A 21,769-nucleotide genomic window follows, 5' to 3' on the forward strand; every position below is an offset into this window, starting at 1 on the left:
TGTGTATATTATTAAAGTCAATTGTCAACAACCTCGTATGTGTGCGTGTGTATGTTTGTTATTGTATATGTACTGTACTTGTTGTTGTGTACACCTACATGTGTACACCAGTGTGAGAACATGACGTATACACAACACAACCAAAAAGCATTATCCACATTTAACAAACTTAAAAAGTAACAAAAAAAAAATAAACAGAAAGAATCAAATTCAAAATAAATAACAAATGTTTAAAATATCAACAAATAAATGAACTAAATTAATACTTCCTCACATAAAATATCACAGGTAACAAAATTAACATAAGGAAATATATAACAAATAACTACAAAATTAAAACAAACTCGACATTAACACAAGCAAAAGATCCTACATTACAATACAATTTAACGCAACACATCAAACACAATCCAACATATACAACAAATACACAATACAACTACAACACAACCACAACAAAAACAAACCAGGGAAAAACAAACACACGCTCACAGTTAACTAGACACAACACACATGAGAACATAACACTGTCTTGCCACAACTCGCCCTTGTGTTGTCTCAAGGTCGATAATCCCATTAAAGCTTATGGGGAGGTGAGTCTTATTGTCTTTTCCAAGTTTTTATGACCCTTAAATAATAATAATAATAATAATAATAATAATAATAATAATAATAATAATAATAATAATAATAATAATAATAATAATAATAATAATAATAATAATAATAATAATAATTATAATAATAATAATAATAATAATAATAATAATAATTATAATAATAATAATAAAAATAATAATAATAATAATAATAATAATAATAATAATAATTATAATAATAATAATAATAATAATAATAATAATAATAATAATAATAATAATAATAATAATAATAATTATAATAATAATAATAAAAATAATAATAATAATAATAATAATAATAATAATAATTATAATAATAATAATAATAATAATAATAATAATAATAATTATAATAATAATAATAATAATAATAATAATAATAATAATAATAATGATAATAATAATAAAATAATAATAATAATAATAATAATAATAATAATTATAATAATAATAATAATAATAATAATAATAATAATAATAATAATAATAAATAATAATAATAATAATAATAATAATAATAATAATAATAATAATAATAATAATAAATAAAAAATAATAATAATAATAATAATAATAATAATAATAATAATAATAATAATAATAATAATGATAATAATAATAAAATAAAAATAATAATAATAATAATAATAATAATAATAATAATAATAATAATAATAATAATAAAAATAATAATAATAATAATAATAATAATAATAATAATGATAATAATAATAAAATAATAATAATAATAATAATAATAATAATAATAATAATAATAATAATAATAACAATAATAATAATAATAATAATAATAATAATAATAATAACAATAATAATAATAATAATAATATGAACAACAACAACAACAAAACTGATAATAGTTCATATTTCACAACGTCCGGATAAACGAATATCTGGCCCACCAGGAGTCCGGCTACTGAGTATGAGGGAGTCTGCAGGGAGGTCCGGATAAACGGAGGTGTGTATAATCAAGAGTGCGGTATGTGGAAGATTTAATGAAACACAGTGATACCTCCATCTACCGGACTATATGGGAGGGAATCCGTTATATCGAGGTCCGTTAGATGAAGCTTTCACTTTCAATCCAAATATACGAGGGTACGGATAGCATAAGTCCGGATAAACGAATGTGAAATAATCGACAAGAGGAGAATGCTAACATGGGGTAATAAGTACGGATATAACGAGGGGACGGTAATAAAATTTCGGGCTAAATGTCCGGATAAACGCGGTTCCGATCAACAATTGTCCGGATAAACGAGACAAGAATAAAATCCGGATAGATGACTGTAACATGATAACCACTCCGGATAAAATAGTCTGTACTACCGAGGATATTGCCATGAAGTCCGGATAAATGAGCAGTACGGTTAATAAATAGTCCGGATAAACGAGAGCGTGAGGGGGGAGCTGGGTAGTGCAGCCAACCCTGATGACCTCTGCTTAAAGGGTCAAGTGATATGCGGGCGTGGGGGAGGGGGTGAGGGAGAGAGTGGGGTGAGGGAGTGGGTGAGGGAGAGGGTGTGAGAGGGGAGATGCTGGGGGGGAGAGGGTGTGGGGAGGGGTGAGGGAGAGAGTGGGGTGAGGAGTGGGTGAGGGAGAGGGTGTGAGAGGGAGATGCTGGGGGAGAGGGCGTGGGGGAGGGTGGGGAGTGGATGTGAGAGGGAGAAGGGAGGAGATGGGGTGAGGGGGTATATGAAAGAGGGAGAGCGTGAAGAAGAAGAAGAAAGAAGAAAGAAGAAGAAGAAGAAAGAAGAAGAGAAAGAAGAAGAAGAAGAAGAAGAGAAAGAAGAAGAAGAAGAAGAAGAAGAGAAGAGAAGAAGAAGAAGAAGAAGAAGAGAAGAGAAGAAAGAAGAAGAAGAAGAAGAAGAAGAAGAAGAAGAAGAAGAAGAAGAAAGAGAAGAAGAAGAAGAAGAGAAGAAGAAGAAGAAGAAGAAGAAGAAGAAGAAGAAGAAGAAGAAGAAAGAAAAGAAGAAGAAGAAGAAGAAGAAGAAGAAGAAGAAAAGAAGAAGAAGAAGAAAAGAAGAAGAAGAAGAAGAAGAAGAAAGAAAAGAAGAAGAAGAAAGAAGAAGAAAAGAAGAAGAAGAAGAAGAAGAAGAAGAAGAAGAAGAAGAAGAAGAAGAAGAAGAAGAAGAAGAAGAAGAAGAAGAAGAAGAAGAAGAAGAAGAAGAAGAAGAAGAAGAAGAAGAAGAAGAACTCACTTCTCACATATTCATAGTATGGAAATGTTCACTTAAAACCAGTTCCTCTATAAATAACTTCCTATCCATGTACGTATCTTGTGTACGTATCATAGTCACCATGTGTACGTATCCTGGTCACCATGTATACGTATCTTGTGTATGTATAATGCCCACCATGTATGTATCTTGTGTCTGTGTAGATATGTGTACATCCTGGCACTTACTAAATTATATACATGAGGCTGCCAGATTGCCAGAGTCAGATCTAGATATACTCGTATCCAGTGCCAGATATAGTGCCACATATACAAGGTGCCAGATATAGTGCCACATATACAAGGTGCCAGATATAGTGCCACATATACAAGGTGCCAGATATAGTGCCACATATACAAGGTGCCAGATATAGTGCCACATATACAAGGTGCCAGATATAGTGCCATTTATACAAGGTGCCAGATATAGTGCCACATATACAAGGTGCCAGATATAGTGCCACATATACAAGGTGCCAGATATAGTGCCACATATACAAGGTGCCAGATATAGTGCCACATATACAAGGTGCCAGATATAGTGCCACATATACAAGGTGCCAGATATAGTGCCACATATACAAGGTGCCAGATATAGTGCCACATATACAAGGTGCCAGATATAGTGCCACATATACAAGGTGCCAGATATTGTGCCACATATATAAGGTGCCAGATATAGTGCCACATATACAAGGTGCCAGATATTGTGCCACATATATAAGGTGCCAGATATTGTGCCACATATACAAGGTGCCAGATATAGTGCCACATATACAAGGTGCCAGATATAGTGCCACATATACAAGGTGCCAGATACAGTGCCATTTATACAAGGTGCCAGATATAGTGTCATTTAAACAAGGTGCCAAATATAGTGCCATTTATATATACAATTTGTCAGGAAGACCGATTACCGAATCATAAAGTCCAATCCTAATCGGCCCGTATTTTAAGGAACCCCAATCTTAAGGAACCTCATTTTAAGGAACCCCAATCTTCAGGAGCCTCATTTTAAGGAACCCCAATCTTCAGGAGCCTCATTTTAAGGAACCCAATCTTAAGGAACCTCATTTTAAGGAACCCCAATCTTAAGGAACCTCATGTTAAGGAACCCCAATCTTAAGTAACCTCGTTTTAAGGAACCCCAATCTTAAGGAACCTCATTTTAACGAACACCAATCCTAAGGAACCTCATTCTAAGGAACCCCAATCTTAAGTAACCTCGTTTTAAGGAACCCCAATCTTAAGGAACCTCATTTTAACGAACACCAATCCTAAGGAACCTCATTTTAAGGAACCCCAATCTTAAGTAACCTCGTTTTAAGGAACCCCAATCTTAAGGAACCTCATTTTAAGGAACACCAATCATGAGGAGCCACAAAATTCTAATGATTAGCTTTGATTGGGGGCTATTACGTGTGACTTTAGTGGTAGTAGTAGTAGTAGTAGTAGTAGTAGTAGTAGTAGTAGTAGTAGTAGTAGTAGTTCCATTACCACCACCACTACTACTGTTATTATTATTATTATTATTATTATTATTATTATTATTATTACTACCTTTTATAATCATGAGGATTGCCAGAAAAAGTAGTAGTAGTAACAATGGTAGTGGTAGCATAAGTAGGTAGTAATATCTCTATTTACTTACATATCCACACTTTACTAACATATCCACACTTTACCAACATATCCACACTTTACTAACATATCCACACTTTACTAACATATCCACACTTTACTAACATATCCACACTTTACTAACATATCCACACTTTACTAACATATCCACACTTTACTAACATATCCATTTATCCGCCAATTCGACACCGTAACTTCATCCATAACTTACAACACACTGAGCTAACCCACCCCTCCCTCCCCACCACTACCAGCACCCATCATTGTCAAACTGCATCCAACTTTTTTAGCAGTCGGGCGATAAGACACCGAATTAACCTGCATCTCTCTCTCTCTCTCTCTCTCTCTCTCTCTCTCTCTCTCTCTCTCTCTCTCTCTCTCTCTCTCTCTCTTTCCCTCCCAGTGACCAGTTTCAAAAGCATTACTGGCCGGCCACATATGGACTTGTAAAACATCCTCGCAGCTGACCCCATCCCCTCCCCCTACCCCACCCCACCCCACCTCACCCCTTTACTTTTGAGAATTATCCCACCACGAGAAACATATGGCATTACCTTCTGTATGCAAATGAGCTTCGATTCCCATATCATGAGAAAGTTATATAGGATCACCTCTTATTCTCTCCTTACTCTCCCTCCTTCCCTTCCTTTCCTAGCCCTGACCCTCTCACCTCTCCCCTCTCCCCCTCTCAAGTTGACCATCTCCCCCCCCTCCCTCCCTCCCCTCTCTCTCTTCTCAGTTGACCATTAAGTTACCTTCACATATTTGATTCGCTGTTTCTTGCCACCTCCCCTCCCCCCCACTCACTCCCCCAAAAGAACAATGACATTACTTGTGCAGATACTGGCCATTACAACCACCACTACCACCATTACAACCACCACTACCACCAATACAACCACCACTACCATCATTACAACCACCACCTACTACCGTATACCACTACCACCATTACAACCACCACTACCACCATTACAACCACCACTACCACCATTACAACCACCACTACCACCATAACAACCACCACCACTACCACCATCACCACCACTACTACCACCATTGGAATGATTGTTATAGTTATTAGTGGTGTTGTGTTGGTGGTAGTGGTGATGTCATTACAACCACCACTACCACCATTCGACTGTTGTTAGTTACTATGACTGATATTTCTACCATCATCACTAGTTTACGTCATAATTACCACACCATACCACCACACCACCATACCACCCCCCCCCCACACACACCACCTTACCTCACCTGCATCTCTCCACCCCTCCTTCCCACCCTACCTGCTCTTCTAACACACCCTTACTTCCCTACCTGTACCTACTTTCCCATCTACCTTTCCCTTCAGCTTTGCCTTTCCATTGTTGATCAAGTTGCGAGGGTTGATAGGGAGAAGGAGGGAGGGAGAGAGAAGAGAGAGGAGGAAAAGAAGGGAAGAAAGAGGGAAAAAATTGAAGGCATGCGTTATCCCTATTCATCGTCCATCAATCACTGGGTCCAGGTAACACGAGAGCTAGGGCCAGGGAGTTTTAGGGTCCCATAGGTTAATTTCACCCTTAATTTCGCATGTTAAATTTTCCCTTAGTTTGTATATTAAAATCTCCCTTAAAAGTTTATATGTTAGTTTCACCCTTAATTTCGTTATGTTAAAATCTCCCTTAAAAGTTCGTATGTTAAATTCTCCCTTAAAAGTTTATATGTTAATTTCACCCTTAATTTCGTATGTTAAATTAGCACCTTGTTTTTATCCGTTAGTTTCAACCTTAAGAGTGAAATTTTAGGTAAAGTTCTTTAAAAATCTCCACAGTTTCCATTTTAAGGGAAAGATTAACATATCTTTAGGTATCTCAACGTCTTCAGTTTTAGGAGAGACATTAAATTACACTTTAATTTTAGGGAGACAATGACTGAAGAACTTTTAAGGGAGAATTTAACATACAAACTTTTAAGGGAGAATTTAACATACAAACTTTTAAGGGAGAATTTAACATACAAACTTTTAAGGGAGAATTTAACATACAAACTTTTAAGGGAGAATTTAACATACAAACTTTTAAGGGAGAATTTAACATACAAACTTTTAAGGGAGAATTTAACATACAAACTTTTAAGGGAGAATTTAATATACAAACTTTTAAGGGAGAAACTAATATATGAACTTTTAAGGGAGAATTTAACATACAAACTTTTAAGGGAGAATTTAACATACAAACTTTTAAGGGAGAATTTAACATACAAACTTTTAAGGGAGAATTTAATATACAAACTTTTAAGGGAGAAACTAATATATGAACTTGCAATCTTAAAAGTTTCTTACGTTCGTTTTGGTAAAATAAAGTGATGTTGCCCACGTCCGTCTGTCCGTGCGTCCGTCTGTCCGTGCGTCCGTCTGTCCGTGCGTCCGTCTGTCCGTATGTTTGTCCGTTCGTCTTTCTGTCCGTCCGTCTGTATGTCCGTCCGTCTGTAGGTCTGTCCGTGTATGGGGTAGGAAGGTTAGGTGGAAGGAGGAGGAGGGGAGGGGGTAGGAGGGAGGTAGAGGGAAAAGGGTGGAGGAATGGGAAAGAAAGGGGGGGGGAAGGGTTAGAGGAGGAAAGAGAGAGGAAGGGGAAGGGAAGGGGAAATATAACGAGTATGAAAATTAGACAATGTGGCTGACTGGCATGGCTGACTCACTGACTGACTTGACTCACTGACTGACTGACTAGCTAACTGACTGACTGGCTTGGCTGACTGACTGGCTTGGTTGACTGACTAACTGGCGTGACTGACTGGGCTGACTGGCTTGACTGACTGGCTGGCTGGGTTCCCTGGGGGTCTTGGGAAAATGTAAGTTGATCTGGCGAGTGTCTTTGTTGTTGTTGTTGTTGTTTGTTGTTGTTGTTGTCCGCCATTGTTGTGTGGGGAGACGGTCACCCTGTAAGTCAGTCAGTCAGTTGAGGTAGTCAGTCAGTCAGTCAGTCAGTTAAGGTAGTCAGTCAGTCAGTCAGTCAATCAGTCAGTCAGTTAGTTAAGGTAGTCAGTCAGTCAGTCAGTTAAGGTAGTCAGTCAGTCAGTCAGTCAGTTAGTTAAGGTAGTCAGTCAGTCAGTCAGTTGGTAGTCAGTCAGTCAGTCAGTTAAGGTAGTGCAGTTAAGGTAGTCAGTCAGTCAGTTAAGGTAGTCAGTCAGTCAGTCAGTCAGTTAAGGTAGTCAGTCAGTCAGTCAGTCAGTCAGTTAAGGCGAGTAAGTCAGTCAGTCAGTCAAGTGAGTGAGTGAGTTTAGGTGATCAGTCACTCACTCATTCAAGTCGGTCAGTCACTGTATCTAGCGTCGTTTCTTTTATCCAAAGTATCAATTATTGTGATTTTCTCCTTCCTTCCTTCCTTCCTTCCTTCCTTCCTCTCTCCCTTCCTTCCTTTCTCTTTTCTCCTTCCTTCCTTCCTTCCTTCCTTCCTTCTTTTCCTTCCTTCCCTCTTCCCTCCCTCTCCCTTCCTTCTCTTTCTTTCCTTTCTTCCTCTTCCTTCCTCTTCATTCCTTCCTTCCTTCCTTCCCTTCCTTCCTTCCTTCCTTCCTTCCTTCCTTCCTTCCTTCCTCTTTCCTTCCTCCCTCTCTCCTTCCCTTCCTTCTTTCCTTCCTTCCTTTATTCCTTACTTGCAGCAGCTTCAGTACAGTTTCCTCTCACAACCACCCGGTGTGCCTCAGGGGGACTGTCTTGGCTCCTACTGTTTCTGCTTCACATGGTGTAGTGGAGTGTACTATGTGTATTATACCATTAAAGTCTCCTGTACAACACACACACACACACACACACACACACACACACACACACACAGGGCCAGGCACTATGCTAACCACCATCTGTGAGGGTGTACGGTCAGGGAGTATGTTGCCCAGCTGACCACCATCTGTGAGTGGCCTTGTCTGTTCCTAGATGGGTATTATAAGTTTGGGCTGGTCCTTGTCACTGGTTAGCTGAACCTCAGTCCCAAAGGAGTCCCAGTCCTAAAAGGATCCTCATCCCAAAGAGTTCCAGTCGCAAAAGGGTTCTAATCCCAAAGGAGACCCAATCCCAAAGGGGGGTCCCAATTCCAGTCCCAGTTCTAATAGTCAGACAGGTTAGGCAGGTGTCTACTATAACTTGCTAGTGTTAAGACTGAAGCCACTATAATAACCTAGTACAGTATTAGGGGAAGAAACTAGGAGGATAAGGAGGAAAGGGGAAGGGGGAATGAGGGAGACAAAGAAAGGGAGGGCAAGGAGAAGGGAGGAGTAGAAGGAGGGAGGGAATGGGGATGGGTAGGGAAGTGGAGGGTAAGAAGGAGAGGGCGATGAGGAGACAGGGAAAGGGAAAAGGAAGGGAGCAAAGAAGAGAAGGGAAAGGAGGAAATGAGGAGAGAGAGAGGAAGGGGGTGAGGGGGAGGGGAGAGGCAGGGGAAAAAGGAGCAGGGAGGGGGAAGGAGGAGGAAGGGAGAGGGGGGAAGGGAATGAGGGAGGGGAAGGTATGGTCGGGGGAGGGGGAGGTTGTGCTCCGTTGTCAAAACATAATCTAAAATTAGTCCATAACTTCCAACACTTCTATTTTCTTCCTTTATTTCCTCTATCTTCTTCTTCTTCTTCTTCTTCTTCTTCTTCTTCTTCTTCTTCTTCTTCTTCAATCATCATCAAAATTTTCTTCTTCTATTTTAAGTCAAAGCCAAAACTGTATAAAATCCCAGTGCGAATTGTAACTAATCCCACTCAGGTAACTAATCCCACTCAGGTAACTAATCCCACTCAGGTAACTAATCCCACTCAGGTAACTAATCCCACTCAACAAGGAAACATCAGTGCCAGGCAACAAGGGGATGAGAGCCAAAGGTGTGTTAAGAGTCCGCCGTGTGTGTGTGTGTGTAGAGGGCCAGGCAGTCCATTTAGGGAGAGGTGAGGTGAGAGTGCCAGGTGGATGTCTAGTGCCTCCCAGGTGTGTTTCTAGTGGGCAGGTGGTTGAGAGTGCCAGCTGCTCTTGAAGGCCTTAAGAGCTTGTGGTGGGTGTGGGAGGTGTGGGCGGTTCCGTAGTTACTTCACCCACCCCTTTATCAACAGTCTATTCTATCTATCTATCTATCTATCTGTCTATCTATCTATCTATCTATCTGTCTATCTATCTATCTATCAACTAGTGTCTCATCTTCCCTCTCAACCCTTCTAAGTTAAGGCGTGTGAGGTGAGTGCCCTAATTGAGTGCCACAGGTAAGTGTCAAGAATGCTCCAGGTACGTGCCACAGGTGAGTGCCCCAGGTGAGTACCCTAGTTGAATGCTCCATCTTAGTGCCACATATAAGTTCCCCAGGTAAGTGCCCCAGGTAAGTGCCCCAGATAAGTGCCCCAGGTGAATGCCCCAGGTAAGTGTCAGTACCAAGAGGTCGTGTCAATATGTATACAATCATCAGGTGTTGGCACATATGTATATGTGGCTATGACATATATAAGGTGTACAAGTATACATATATGGATAAAAGTGTTAACATACGCGAATATACAGAATACACGTGGACAGGTATGTATAAAGGTGAATCAGGCGAGTATACACGAAACGTATATACACACATTAGTATTTATACATATAAATAAAAACACGTACACCTAAATATAAATATACAAGGCATATATTCATACAGACACGAGTACATACATAAAAAATTCATACACATCCACACACACACAGACACACGAGCCAGAATGTTTAGATATACACGTGATAAAACACATACAGATACACACACTGAGAGGTGAATACAAATATACCCACATAAGGCATACACATCAAATACATACACACACACACATACACACACTTATATCAAAACAAACAAACAAACAAACAAACACACTTAAGCGCTCTAGCAAGTTGACGTAAATTATATACACAATAGAGATTTATATACATATACATATAATTAAGGTATACAGTTTATATAGGTGTATGAATACCTCACACTCTTAATTACTGTGTGTTTGAGTAACCTCTCTCTCTCTCTCTCTCTCTCTCATCACAACACCTGCCTCACCTGTTATCATCACTACACCTGCCTCAACACCGGCGGTTAAAGGAGAGAGAGAAAGAGAGAAGATAAGATATGAAGAAGAGGGAAAGATGAAGAGGAAGAAGTGAAAGAGAAGGAAAGGGAGAGAGAGAGAAGGAAGGTGAAGAATGAAGGTGAATTGAAAAGTTGGTGGATGAATGAAAGTGGAAGAGGAAAAATGGAGAGGAAATAAAGAAGAAGAAGAAGAAGAAGAAGAAGAATACAATTAAGTTGAGGAATTAAAAGGAAAGGAGAAAAGATGAGAAGAAAGAAATGGAAAGAATAGGAAAATTAAGTGGAGAGAGAGGAGAGAGAGAGAGAGAGAGAGAGAGAGAGAGAGAGAGAGAGAGAGGTAGGAGAGCAGGAGGGTGAGAAAAGGGGTAGTGGAAGACAATTGGGGCGCCTGAGAGGGGTAGAGGGAGGGTATGAGGGAGGGGTAGGGTACGTGGGGGGAGGGAAAGGAGGGGAGGAGGGTAGGTGGGGAGAGAGAGAGAGGGAGAATAATAGATTTGACGAAGCTTTATATGTGCACCACAAAGATGCTTCCCTCCTTCCCCCTCCCTCCCTCCTTCCCTCTCTCCCTCCTTCCCTTCACCCCTGCCTCCCTTCCTCACCCTTTCTTTCCATTTTTTTTACTTTTCACCTTCCTCCTTCCACACATCCTTCCTTCCCTTCCTCCCTCCCTTAATTCTCACCCTTTTCCATCACTCCTCCCTCATCCTCTTCCTCCCTCCTTCCCTCCTCCCATATTTCTCCCTCTCCCATCCGCTCCGTCCATATTTATCACTCTCCTTCTATCCATCTATCTATCCATTATCCATTCCTCAATCCACCCATCCATCTATCACTCCGTCTATCCCACAATGCCCTAGGAAAAATAAATAATAAAATAAATAAATAAATAAATCTGATACATAATTGAAGGAGAAACAATTTATTAATTTATTTGTCGATTTTTTCATATTTTTTCGTAAGATGGAAGACGATTTTTTTTTGTAGGATGAACAAGACTATGTATGACTCCTTATGTATACGTGGTGTATTTTAGATATACAGTACATACATAAATTGTGTATTTCAGGTATACATGTGTATATATGGCGTACGAGTATACATTTCACTGATGTATCACCTAGCAAGATTGTATGCGTATGTATGATTATGCATTCTTACGAAGTGGTTAATTTCAAGCAGTTTAAGAATTAATTCATATATATACGACATCTGTATATTTATGTATATTGTTAAACTCTACTTCATAATTATCCTGTACACGTTGTATGTATGTCTGTATGTATGTCTGTATGTATGTATGCATGTATGTATGTATGTATGTATGTATAATTTTGTGCAGGATGGAAACGTGTATGACTATGTTGTTTCAAGTTAACATTGTGAAATAATATCTCTCTCTCTATTATCTATCTGTCTATCTATCTATCTCTTCCTTTCTCCTCCCTCCTTATTCCCCAACGTATAGGGAAGAAGGAAGGTGGGGGTAAACAAGTTCTCTCTCTCTCTCTCTCTCCCTTCACTTCTTTCTCCCCCTACCTGCAGGGAGGAGGGGAGGGGGAGGGGGAGGGGAAGCCATAGGGAGGCCCTCTTCTAAGGCATTGTCCTTCTGGTCCATATGGTTTCCCTCCTTCCTTCCTTGAGGGGGGCTGTAGGGGGGTGGCGGAGTAAAGGGGGAGGCAACTAAGGGAAGTGAGTTCTACAGGGGGAGGGAAGGGGGTGGGGATGTATATAGAGGAGTGTATGTGGGGAGGGGTGTACATGGGAGAGACAGAGATGTGTGTGTGTGAGAGAGAGAGAGAGAGAGAGAGAGAGAGAGAGAGAGAGAGAGAGAGAGAGAGAGAGAGAGAGGCGCCTCAGTTCCACCCCAAGACATCTCAACCCCATAAGCCCTGATTTCACTAACTAAACCAATCCTGTCACGAATGATTGACCTATATAATAAAAAAGAGACGCTGGTGATTAGGCATAGTGGTAGTTAGCGGCAGCAATGATTCGTTTCCTGTACAACTCAAGCTCTCAATTGCCTTAATCACTTGTTATGGATCAGTGTATAATCTACTCGGTGTGGAAGGACTGGAAGGGGCACTGAACCACACCTGGTAAAGATTGGCTTTAGCACTCACATCCCGATTGGTAATGATGGTATGATTAGATACTAGTCATTAGGATTTGGGTCAATATATTTGATATGGTACTGAATGATTGGTAAACTGTCTGTCTGTCTGTCTGTCTGTCTGTCTGTCTGTCTGTCTGTCTGTCTGTCTGTCTGTCTGTCTGTTGGTCTAAATTGGGAAAGAGACAAACAAATTTAATAAAAGAACTACAACAATTAATTCAACAATAACAACAACAACTACAACAATTACATCAACCACAACAACAATTCATTCAGCAACCACAACAATTATAAAACTGCCCATATAAAATGTAAACACCCCTTCCTTCCTCCCTCCTTCCTCCTCCCCAACCTTTCCCCAACCCCTCCCTCCCTCCTCACCCCTCCCTCTCCGGCGAACCCTTCAAATCACCTGGACCAGAAACCAGACCTCAGGGTGTGACCTTCACCTCTGACCTAACTTCACCGGAATTAAAGAAGGCGTTTCCTGGGCCACCACACCTGCCTCCTGGGTGCTATTAACTTGTTTAGAAGTTTTAATTAGCTTTTAATTATATCTATTATGGTTAACGGGAGTATACACGTGTGCACATAGATTAATACATACATACATACATACATACATACATACACATACATACACAGACATATACACAATTATCATTATTACGCATACTGCCTCCATCCCCTCCCATTTGGCACCAGTAAAGGGAGGGGAGTTGGGGAAGGGGCAGGGGAAGGAAGGTACAAGGCGCAGGCGCAGTGGCACCCGGCAGGCGTGACCAGACAAAGATGGAGGTAAGGTCGTGGCTGACAAAGGTGACCCCCAACACACACTGATTGAGGTCACCTGGGCACCCCCTCCCTCCCTCCTCCCCTCCTTTCCCTTTCCCACCACTAACACCCCTATCCTACATGCCCTCCTCCTTCCCTCCCTTCTTCCCTTCTCTCTCTCTAAACTCCTCCCTTTACTCCCTCCTTCCTGTTCTCCTCCATTCTGTTCCCTCCTCACCTCCTCCTCCCCTCACCACCCCAAGTCTTCTTAACCTCGTCTCCTGTTGTTGTTGTTTGTTGTGTGTGTGTGTACAGGTGGTTAGGTGATGGTGGTAGTGAGACAGATGGTGGTAGTGAGACAGATGGTGGTAATTGAGACAGATGGTGGTAATTAAGAGACAGATGGTGATAATGAGACAGATGGTGGTAGTGAAACAGATGGTGGTAGTCAGACAGATGGTGGTAGTTAAACAGATAATTGTTAGTGAGACAGATGGTGGTAGTGAAACAGAATGGTGGTAGTGAGGCAGATGGTGGTAATTATTTAGATGGTGAGGTATTACAAAACAGATGGTGAAGTGATAAAACAGATGGTGGTAGTGAAACAGATGGTGGTAGTGAGACAGACGGTGGTAGTGAAACAGATGGTGGTAGTGAAACAGATGGTGGTAGTGAGACAGACGGTGGTAGTGAAACAGACGGTGGTAGTGAAACAGATGGTGGTAGTGAAACAGATGGTGGTAGTACCTCAGATGGTAATAAAGACGAACAGGTGGCAAACAGATGGTGGTAGTGAGACAGACGGTGGTAGTGAAACAGACGGTGGTAGTGAAACAGATGGTGGTAGTGAAACAGATGGTGGTAGTACCTCAGATGGTAATAAAGACGAACAGGTGGCAGTGACTGGTAGGGTGACAGGTGGTGGTAGTGACTGATAGTGGTGACTGGTAGTGGTGGTGGTGGTAACTGGTGGTAGACAGCTAGTAGAGAGACCGAGTGGCAGACAGTCTAAACAGTCACACCATCTCCCTCCCCCTGGTCACTAACTGGTGGCAGACTGTTAGTAGGTTCAGTGCTCTTCATCAACCCAACACCTGAATCAAAATAACAAACCTACCAGTCAATAACCACACTACCACAATCAATAACAATCAACCAGTCTATAACCACACTACCACAATCAATAACCACACTACCACAATCAATAACCAAACTACCACAATCAATAACAACATTCATTGATACCCCTTAACAACCACATTAACACAATCAACAACCACCTCCCTCACCACACTACCACAATCAACAACCACCTCACTGACAACACTAGCACAATCAACAACCACCTTACTGACCACACTACCACAATCAACAACCACCTCACTGACAACACTACCACAACCAACAACCACACCACTCTACCACAATCAACAACCACCCACTGACCACACCAAATCAACAACCACACCACAATCAACAACCACCTCCCTCACCACACTACCACAATCAACAACCACCTCCCTCACCACACTACCACAATCAACAACCACCTCCCTCACCACACTACCACAATCAACAACCACCTCCCTCACCACACTACCACAACCAACAACCACCTCCCTCACCATACTACCACAACCAACAACCACCTCACTGACCACACTACCACAATCAACAACCACCTCCCTCACCACACTACCACAACCAACAACCACCTCACTGACCACACTATACCATACCTAACCTAACCAACAAGAGTAAAATAATCAGCTGTTTCTCATAAGACGCCAAGGAGTAAATCTTTCCTTCCTTCCTTCCTTCCTTCCTTCCTTCCTTCCTTCCTTCACCACACGAACAGGAAGTTGACAATCAGGAGGCGAAGCACACCAGATTAGACTGTGTTTTTTGACCACTCAGGAAGGGGAGCACATCGGTAAAACACATCAAAATAGAGTGCTTTTTTTTAACAATCAGAAGGCAAAACACATCAGAATCTATTGTGTTTTCTTAGCCAATCAGAAAGCTCGTGGAGGTATAAGATAATCAGATGATGACATATTTATTTTACTATGTTGATCAAATTGGTGAGTATATCTGAATATGTTAATAGGGCTACAGGTGATTTACTCAATACCCCAGGTGAGTATACCCCAGGTGAGTATATCCCAGGTGAGTATCCCAGGTGGTATACCACAGGTGAGTATACAGGTGAGTATACCACAGGTGAGTATACAAGGTGAGTATCAGGTGAGTATACCCCAGGTGTGAGTATACCCCAGGTGAGTATACTCAGGTGAGTATCCACAGGTGAGTATACCCCAGGTGAGAGTGAGTATACCCCAGGTGAGTATACAGGTGAGTATTACCCCGGGTGAGTATACCCCAGGTGAGGTGTATACCCCAGGTGAGTATACCCCAGGTGGTATACCCCCCCCAGCCACAGGTGAGTATATCCACCAGTTGACAGAACATAACAAATTTACTTCGTCCACACACACGACCCATGCTCCCCACCCCCATTCACCCCCACGACGGCCCCCATGCCCATGATCCCCATTCACCCCTCACGACCCCCATGCTCCCACGATCCCCATCACGACCCCATGCTCCCCACGATCCCCCCCTCACGACCCCATGCCCCCCCCCGATCCCCATTCACCCCACGACCCCATGCTCCCCAGTCCCCATTCCCATCACCCCACGACCCCCATGTCCCACGTCTCCCATTCACCCCTGACCCCATGCTCCCTGATCCCCATTCACCCCCACGACCCCATGCTCCCCCACGATCCCCATTCACCCCACGACCCCCATGCTCCCACGACACCCCCATGCTCCCCCGATCCCCATTCCCCGACCCCCATGCTCCCCCGGCCCCCATTCACCCCCACGACCCCCATGCTCCCCGACCCATGCTCCCCGACCCCCATGCCACGCCCCATTCACCCTGACCCCATGATCCCATTCACCCCACACGACCCCATGCTCCCCACGCGCCCCATGCATTCCCCCCCCATGCTCCCCACCCCCATTCACCCCTCACGACCCCATGTCCCCGACCCCCATGCTCCCCATGCTCCCCACGCCCCATACTGCCCCATGGCCCATATATACCGGCCCCATGGCTGACCCCCATGCTTTCATGCTGCTGACACCCCTCCCTCACGCTACTCGACAGGTACTCATACGCACACAGCCATACGCCCTCATGTATGTATGTAGAAGGTACTCACATAACTGCACGCCACCATGTACGTATGTAGATAGCATACGCACACGGACGTACAAACAGCGCTCAAACGTACACATACACAGCCATCGAAACACAGGCATATACTGTACACAACACCCACAAACATACGCATATACGCAACGCCCCCAACACACACAGATACGCAACACCCTCAACACATGATGTATACATAGGTGCATACGCATATACGCACGACTAAACACAGGTATGTCCGCTCACATTTCTTCACGTACACACCCAGACACTTGCAGGTACACTCACCTCTACGCGCGCGCGCGCACACACACACACACACACACACACACACACACACGACTCGTAACTAATTCATCTAAATATACGCAATATACTTCTTGATATACCCAGATATACCAAACACATCTTCTCTCAGCTGGTACAACCAAATCGCTATGCCCATTTTAACCAACCACTCGTTATACCCATCCTCACCTGGTATATCCAAATATATCCATCGCTCGTACACTAGTTCCTTCCAGGTGGTATATTCAATATATCGATCAAATATACCTCATTTCCCCCTGATATATATATCCAGGTATATCATTAATTATAGATATAGCCGATTATACCATTAATTATACCAGGGTGACTTACGTTCAGGTGATCACGGAGAGACCTAACTAATCCTGGGGCATAATTAGTCCCGTCACAGGTGTTTTAATTACAGACAAACAGACAGACAGACAGATATAGATAGATAGATAGATAGATAGATAGATAGATAGATAGATAGATAGATAGATAGACAGACAGACAGACAGACAGACGTTGGATCCAATACAGTAGTTTGACTTTGGCCATATAATTATACTGTGTGCAGGTCAACCACGTGAACACTAGGGGTCGTCGTAGTGGTGGTGGTAGGGGTAGTGGTGGTAAGGGTAGTGGTGGTACTGGTAGGGGAAGTGGTGGTAGTGGTGGTACTGGTAGGGGGTAGTGGTGGTAGTGGTGGTACTGGTAGGGGTAGTGGTGGTACTGGTAGGGGAAGTGGTGGTAGTGGTGGTACTGGTAGGGGTAGGGGTGGTAGTGGTGGTACTGGTGGGAGGGGTAGTGGTAGGGGGAGTGGTGGTACTGGGGAAGTGTGGTGTTGGGGTGATATATAGGGTGGGGTTTTTTTTTTTTGTAGGAAAAGGAGGGTGAAGGAAGATTAGAGGTGGTGGAAGGAAGTTAAAGTTCGGAAATTGAAGAAGTTTGGGAGGAGGTAAGAGAGGGCGGGCTGACCGCCTAGTTAAGCTAATAGTGTGTTAGGGTTGTGTCATGGGTTAGTTATTGTCTGTCGGTACAGGCACTAGACATCCTACCCTGTCACATATATGGGTGTTTTAAGGGCCTTAGTTCATATTCCGCCGACCCTACTGGCGGATGCTGGTCTAGGGAGGTTGTCTATTGCCTGGCCGTATAGATCGGGGGTGGTAATGGACCTTTTGAGATTTGGTAGCCTTTTGGGAACCATGTATGGTTGTTGTCGTTATCTGATAAGAGTCTTTGAAGGAGTTCTTGCTCTGATCGTTCTATCTTTTGCCAGATTCTGCTGGCCAGGGTGTGCAACTGCTGGTTGATGGGTTTCATTCTCAGGTCTCTATGTATCTCGGCTGTGGTTCTGGTGAAGGGGTATCTTTCACCTGTGACGAATCTTAGGGCTTCATTTTGGACCACCTGTAATTTTAATATTTGAGTGGTGCTCATAGTATGAAGAGGTATTGCTGAGCAAGTTAATATCGGTGTTGGGGAGGCTGCTGGGTGGTGGTGAGGCGTACTGGGCCGGGTGGTGGTGGTGGTGGGGTGTACTGGGCCGGGTGGTGGTGGTGGTGGGGTGTACTGGGCCGGGTGGTGGTGGTGGTGGGGTGTACTGGGGAAGAGGCGGCCGCTGTACTGTACAAGACCCGGCCAAGATGATTGATAAAGGAGATAAGAGTGAGAGATAACAGTCCATGCTATCACCTCAATGGGTTCGTCCCCACCACTTTCACTCCTCTTCCTCTCCCACCTCCTCCTCCTCCTCCTCCTCTTCCTCCCCTCCTCTTCCTACCCTCCTCTTCTCCATCCTGTTATTGGGATTGATGGAAGACGCCCCAAACCCAACCTAACCTAACCTAACCTAATCTTAACCCTAGATTATAGTGACATAAAATACTATGACCAATTTCCTCGAGTACAGTATATTCAAGGGATTCAGTCATCGTACTCAAGGGGTTTAGTCATCGTACTCAAGAGGTTCAGTCATCGTACTCAAGAGGTTCAGTCATCGTATTCAAAGCCACAAGATAACTCTACCATTTTCACTTATTGTCTTAACATTTTCTTGACACTGCTTTCCCTTTCTCCCCACCTCCCCTCTCCCCTCTTCTACCACTTCCCTTCTACTTACCCCTCTCCTCCTTTCCTCTCCCCACCCCTCTTCTCCCACCTCACCTCCCCCCAACGTCACTGAACCCTCCCTTCCCTCTCTCGACCACCTCCCCTCTTCCCCACCCTTCCAATCTCTTCCCCTTTCCCTATCCTTCCCAAAAATGATAGCCTCCCCATTTCTTCCCTCACCTCCCCACCTCCTCCCTCACCTCCCCTCCTCTTCCACCCCTCCCCTCTCTTCCCCTCGTGCACTGAAAATGCCCCCTTCTTTTCCTTCACACACCGATTCCCTCCCCCTCCCTCTTCCTCTTCCCTCACCGCCCCTCTCCTCCCCTTCCGCCTCTCCCCTCCCCTTCCGCCCGTCTCCTCCCCTCCCGACCCTCCCCTGATCGTGTACACAAGCTGTCTCACCCCCCCCCGTCTGGTGTACTACTACTGTGTACTGTTGTGAACGCCAGGGTCTCTGTCTGTCTGTCTCTCTCTGTCTCCTTATCTTTCTTTGTCTCTGTATATTTGTCTCTCTGCCGTCCTCTTATTTTGTCTCCTCTGTCTATGTTTATCTGTCTGTCTCTCTTTGTCTCTCCCTCTGTCTCTCTTTCTCTCTCTAATCGTAAAATTAGTGGTAATTCAGACAAACCCCCAACAGCTGAGATCTTCTTGATGGTAATGGCAAGAAAAATCGCCAAAAGAAAAACTGTTGCAATAAGTGACAAACATTGCAAAGTTAAAAATATTGCAAGGAAATACATTGCAATAATTAAGAAGAAAATTGCAAAGTTGCTTCACATAATTCAGAAACGAGACGAAATATTGCAAACAAGAATGGTGCAAAGTTACGTTTTACGATTAGCAAATAAGGAATGCAATATTGAGAAAATATTATTGCAATTGTAAACAGGAGAAAAGTACAATAAAAGAATAAAGGAAAATGAAATAGGCTCAAGTATTACAATATATGACTTTGCAAATTACAATAGAAAGTAAATGTCAAAAATTAGTGGAAAAAAAAGTTACCTCGTAAATGGTAATGAGAAGAGTTGCAAAAATTGGCCTTGCAAATTAGTACCATAATTGATATATTAAAAAAATTACATAACACTTAAACACATATAAACTCATTACAAAAATTGGCAATACAAAAAAATATATATAGAGACATTACAAATATAAACAAAATCAATATAGCAAAAAACATGAACAAACCAAAAGAAATTACCCCAAAAATATAGACGTTACAAATAAATTACAAAAATTGATTAAGATATTGCAAAAAATAATTATTGACGTGGCAAACGGCAATAGAGAGAGAGAGCAGAGTGCAAAAATGGCCCAAACTTTGGCAGCAGCTGTCTAGACGAGCAAACCTCCTCCCTCTCCCCCTCTCCCCATCCATTCACATTCCAGCCCCATCCCTACACGCCATCCACGCCCTTCTATCACCACACCTCAAGGGTCAAACTCCTTCCCCCAACAAACGCTCCTCGCTCCCACTCCCTCCCTCTCCTCCCAGACGAACCAGGCGGGGAAAGTTGACCTCTGTGTTATAACTCAATACGATCCATATCTCTCTAATACTCCTTGTAGCTGTCATGGTACGGCCCAAAGCCCTGTGTTAAGGTAATGTAACTCTTACGTTAGGGTTCCGCTAGGTCAATTTTTGGGTCCTAAATTATTTTGGGGGGATGGTTATGTGAGGAATATAGTGCTATACTTGCAAGAGAGAAGATGGTTAAGGGAGCTTTATATCCAGGTGTTACAAGGAAGATAATGCTATACTTGAACTAAGAGAGGGCAGTTATAAGCCTTATATCAAAGTGTTATAAGGAATAAAGTGATATATTTAGCTTCAAGCGAGGATTAACTGACCTTTATATCGGGAAACCAAAATAGTGCTATACTCGCCTTAAAGGGGGAGGTTAATTGACCTTTATGTACCTGTGTCGTAAGGGCGAGAGTTGTATTCTTAACTTACGGTGGTTAATATGCTCTTAACTTGGAGGGATCATAACGGCAATAGCTGGATTCTTAACTGTCAATGGTTAGGATTGTTTTATTAACTTACGATTAGGTTAGGTTAATATTAGGTTAGCTTAGGCTACATTAGTATTACGTTAGGTTATGTTAGATTATGTTAGATATAGGTCAGGTTATGTTAGTATTAGGTCAGGTTATGTTAGATCTATGTTAGATTATGTTCGTATTAGGCTTTGGTTTTGTTAGTATTACGTTAGGTTATGTTAGATATAGGTTAGGTTATGTTAGTATTAGGCTTTGGTTAGGTTAATTTTAGTTAGAACATTTCTGGACAAGATAGGTTAGGTTAGGTTAGGTCTCCTTAGATCGTACCACCTAGAAACGCCACTATACTTAGGTCAAAGGTCCAATATGCGTAAAAAATAAGATCTATCAATAGTCAAGGTCACTATTCCGAGGTCAGGTCAACTGTGGTCACAGACATGACCTTACACACACACAGTGGACTACTGCACCACACTCGTCATCGCCACCTCCTGCCACCTGCAGCCCCCCACCCACCTCGCGCAGTCCGCCACTACAACAAAATTCAGCCCATAAGAGCCCGCACCGATAGATATAAGAACAGCACCATCCAATCTATTGTTAAAATAATAAACAACTCCTGATTTATGTACTGTACAGCCCTGTAAATGTATT

General features: G+C 42.5%; 1 protein-coding gene across 1 annotated transcript; it reads left to right on the plus strand.

The window, feature by feature from the left end:
* Positions 1 to 16,013: 16,013 nt before the first annotated feature.
* On the plus strand, positions 16,014 to 16,424 carry LOC121859220 (proline-rich receptor-like protein kinase PERK2). The gene has a single exon (XM_042355948.1). The coding sequence runs from the start codon at positions 16,014 to 16,016 to the stop codon at positions 16,422 to 16,424; it is 411 nt and encodes a 136-aa protein (XP_042211882.1).
* Positions 16,425 to 21,769: the final 5,345 nt, after the last annotated feature.

The sequence above is a fragment of the Homarus americanus genome, unplaced genomic scaffold (assembly GCF_018991925.1).
Source record: "Homarus americanus isolate GMGI-L3 unplaced genomic scaffold, GMGI_Hamer_2.0 scaffold44512, whole genome shotgun sequence".
NCBI classification, from domain to species: Eukaryota; Metazoa; Arthropoda; class Malacostraca; order Decapoda; family Nephropidae; genus Homarus; species Homarus americanus.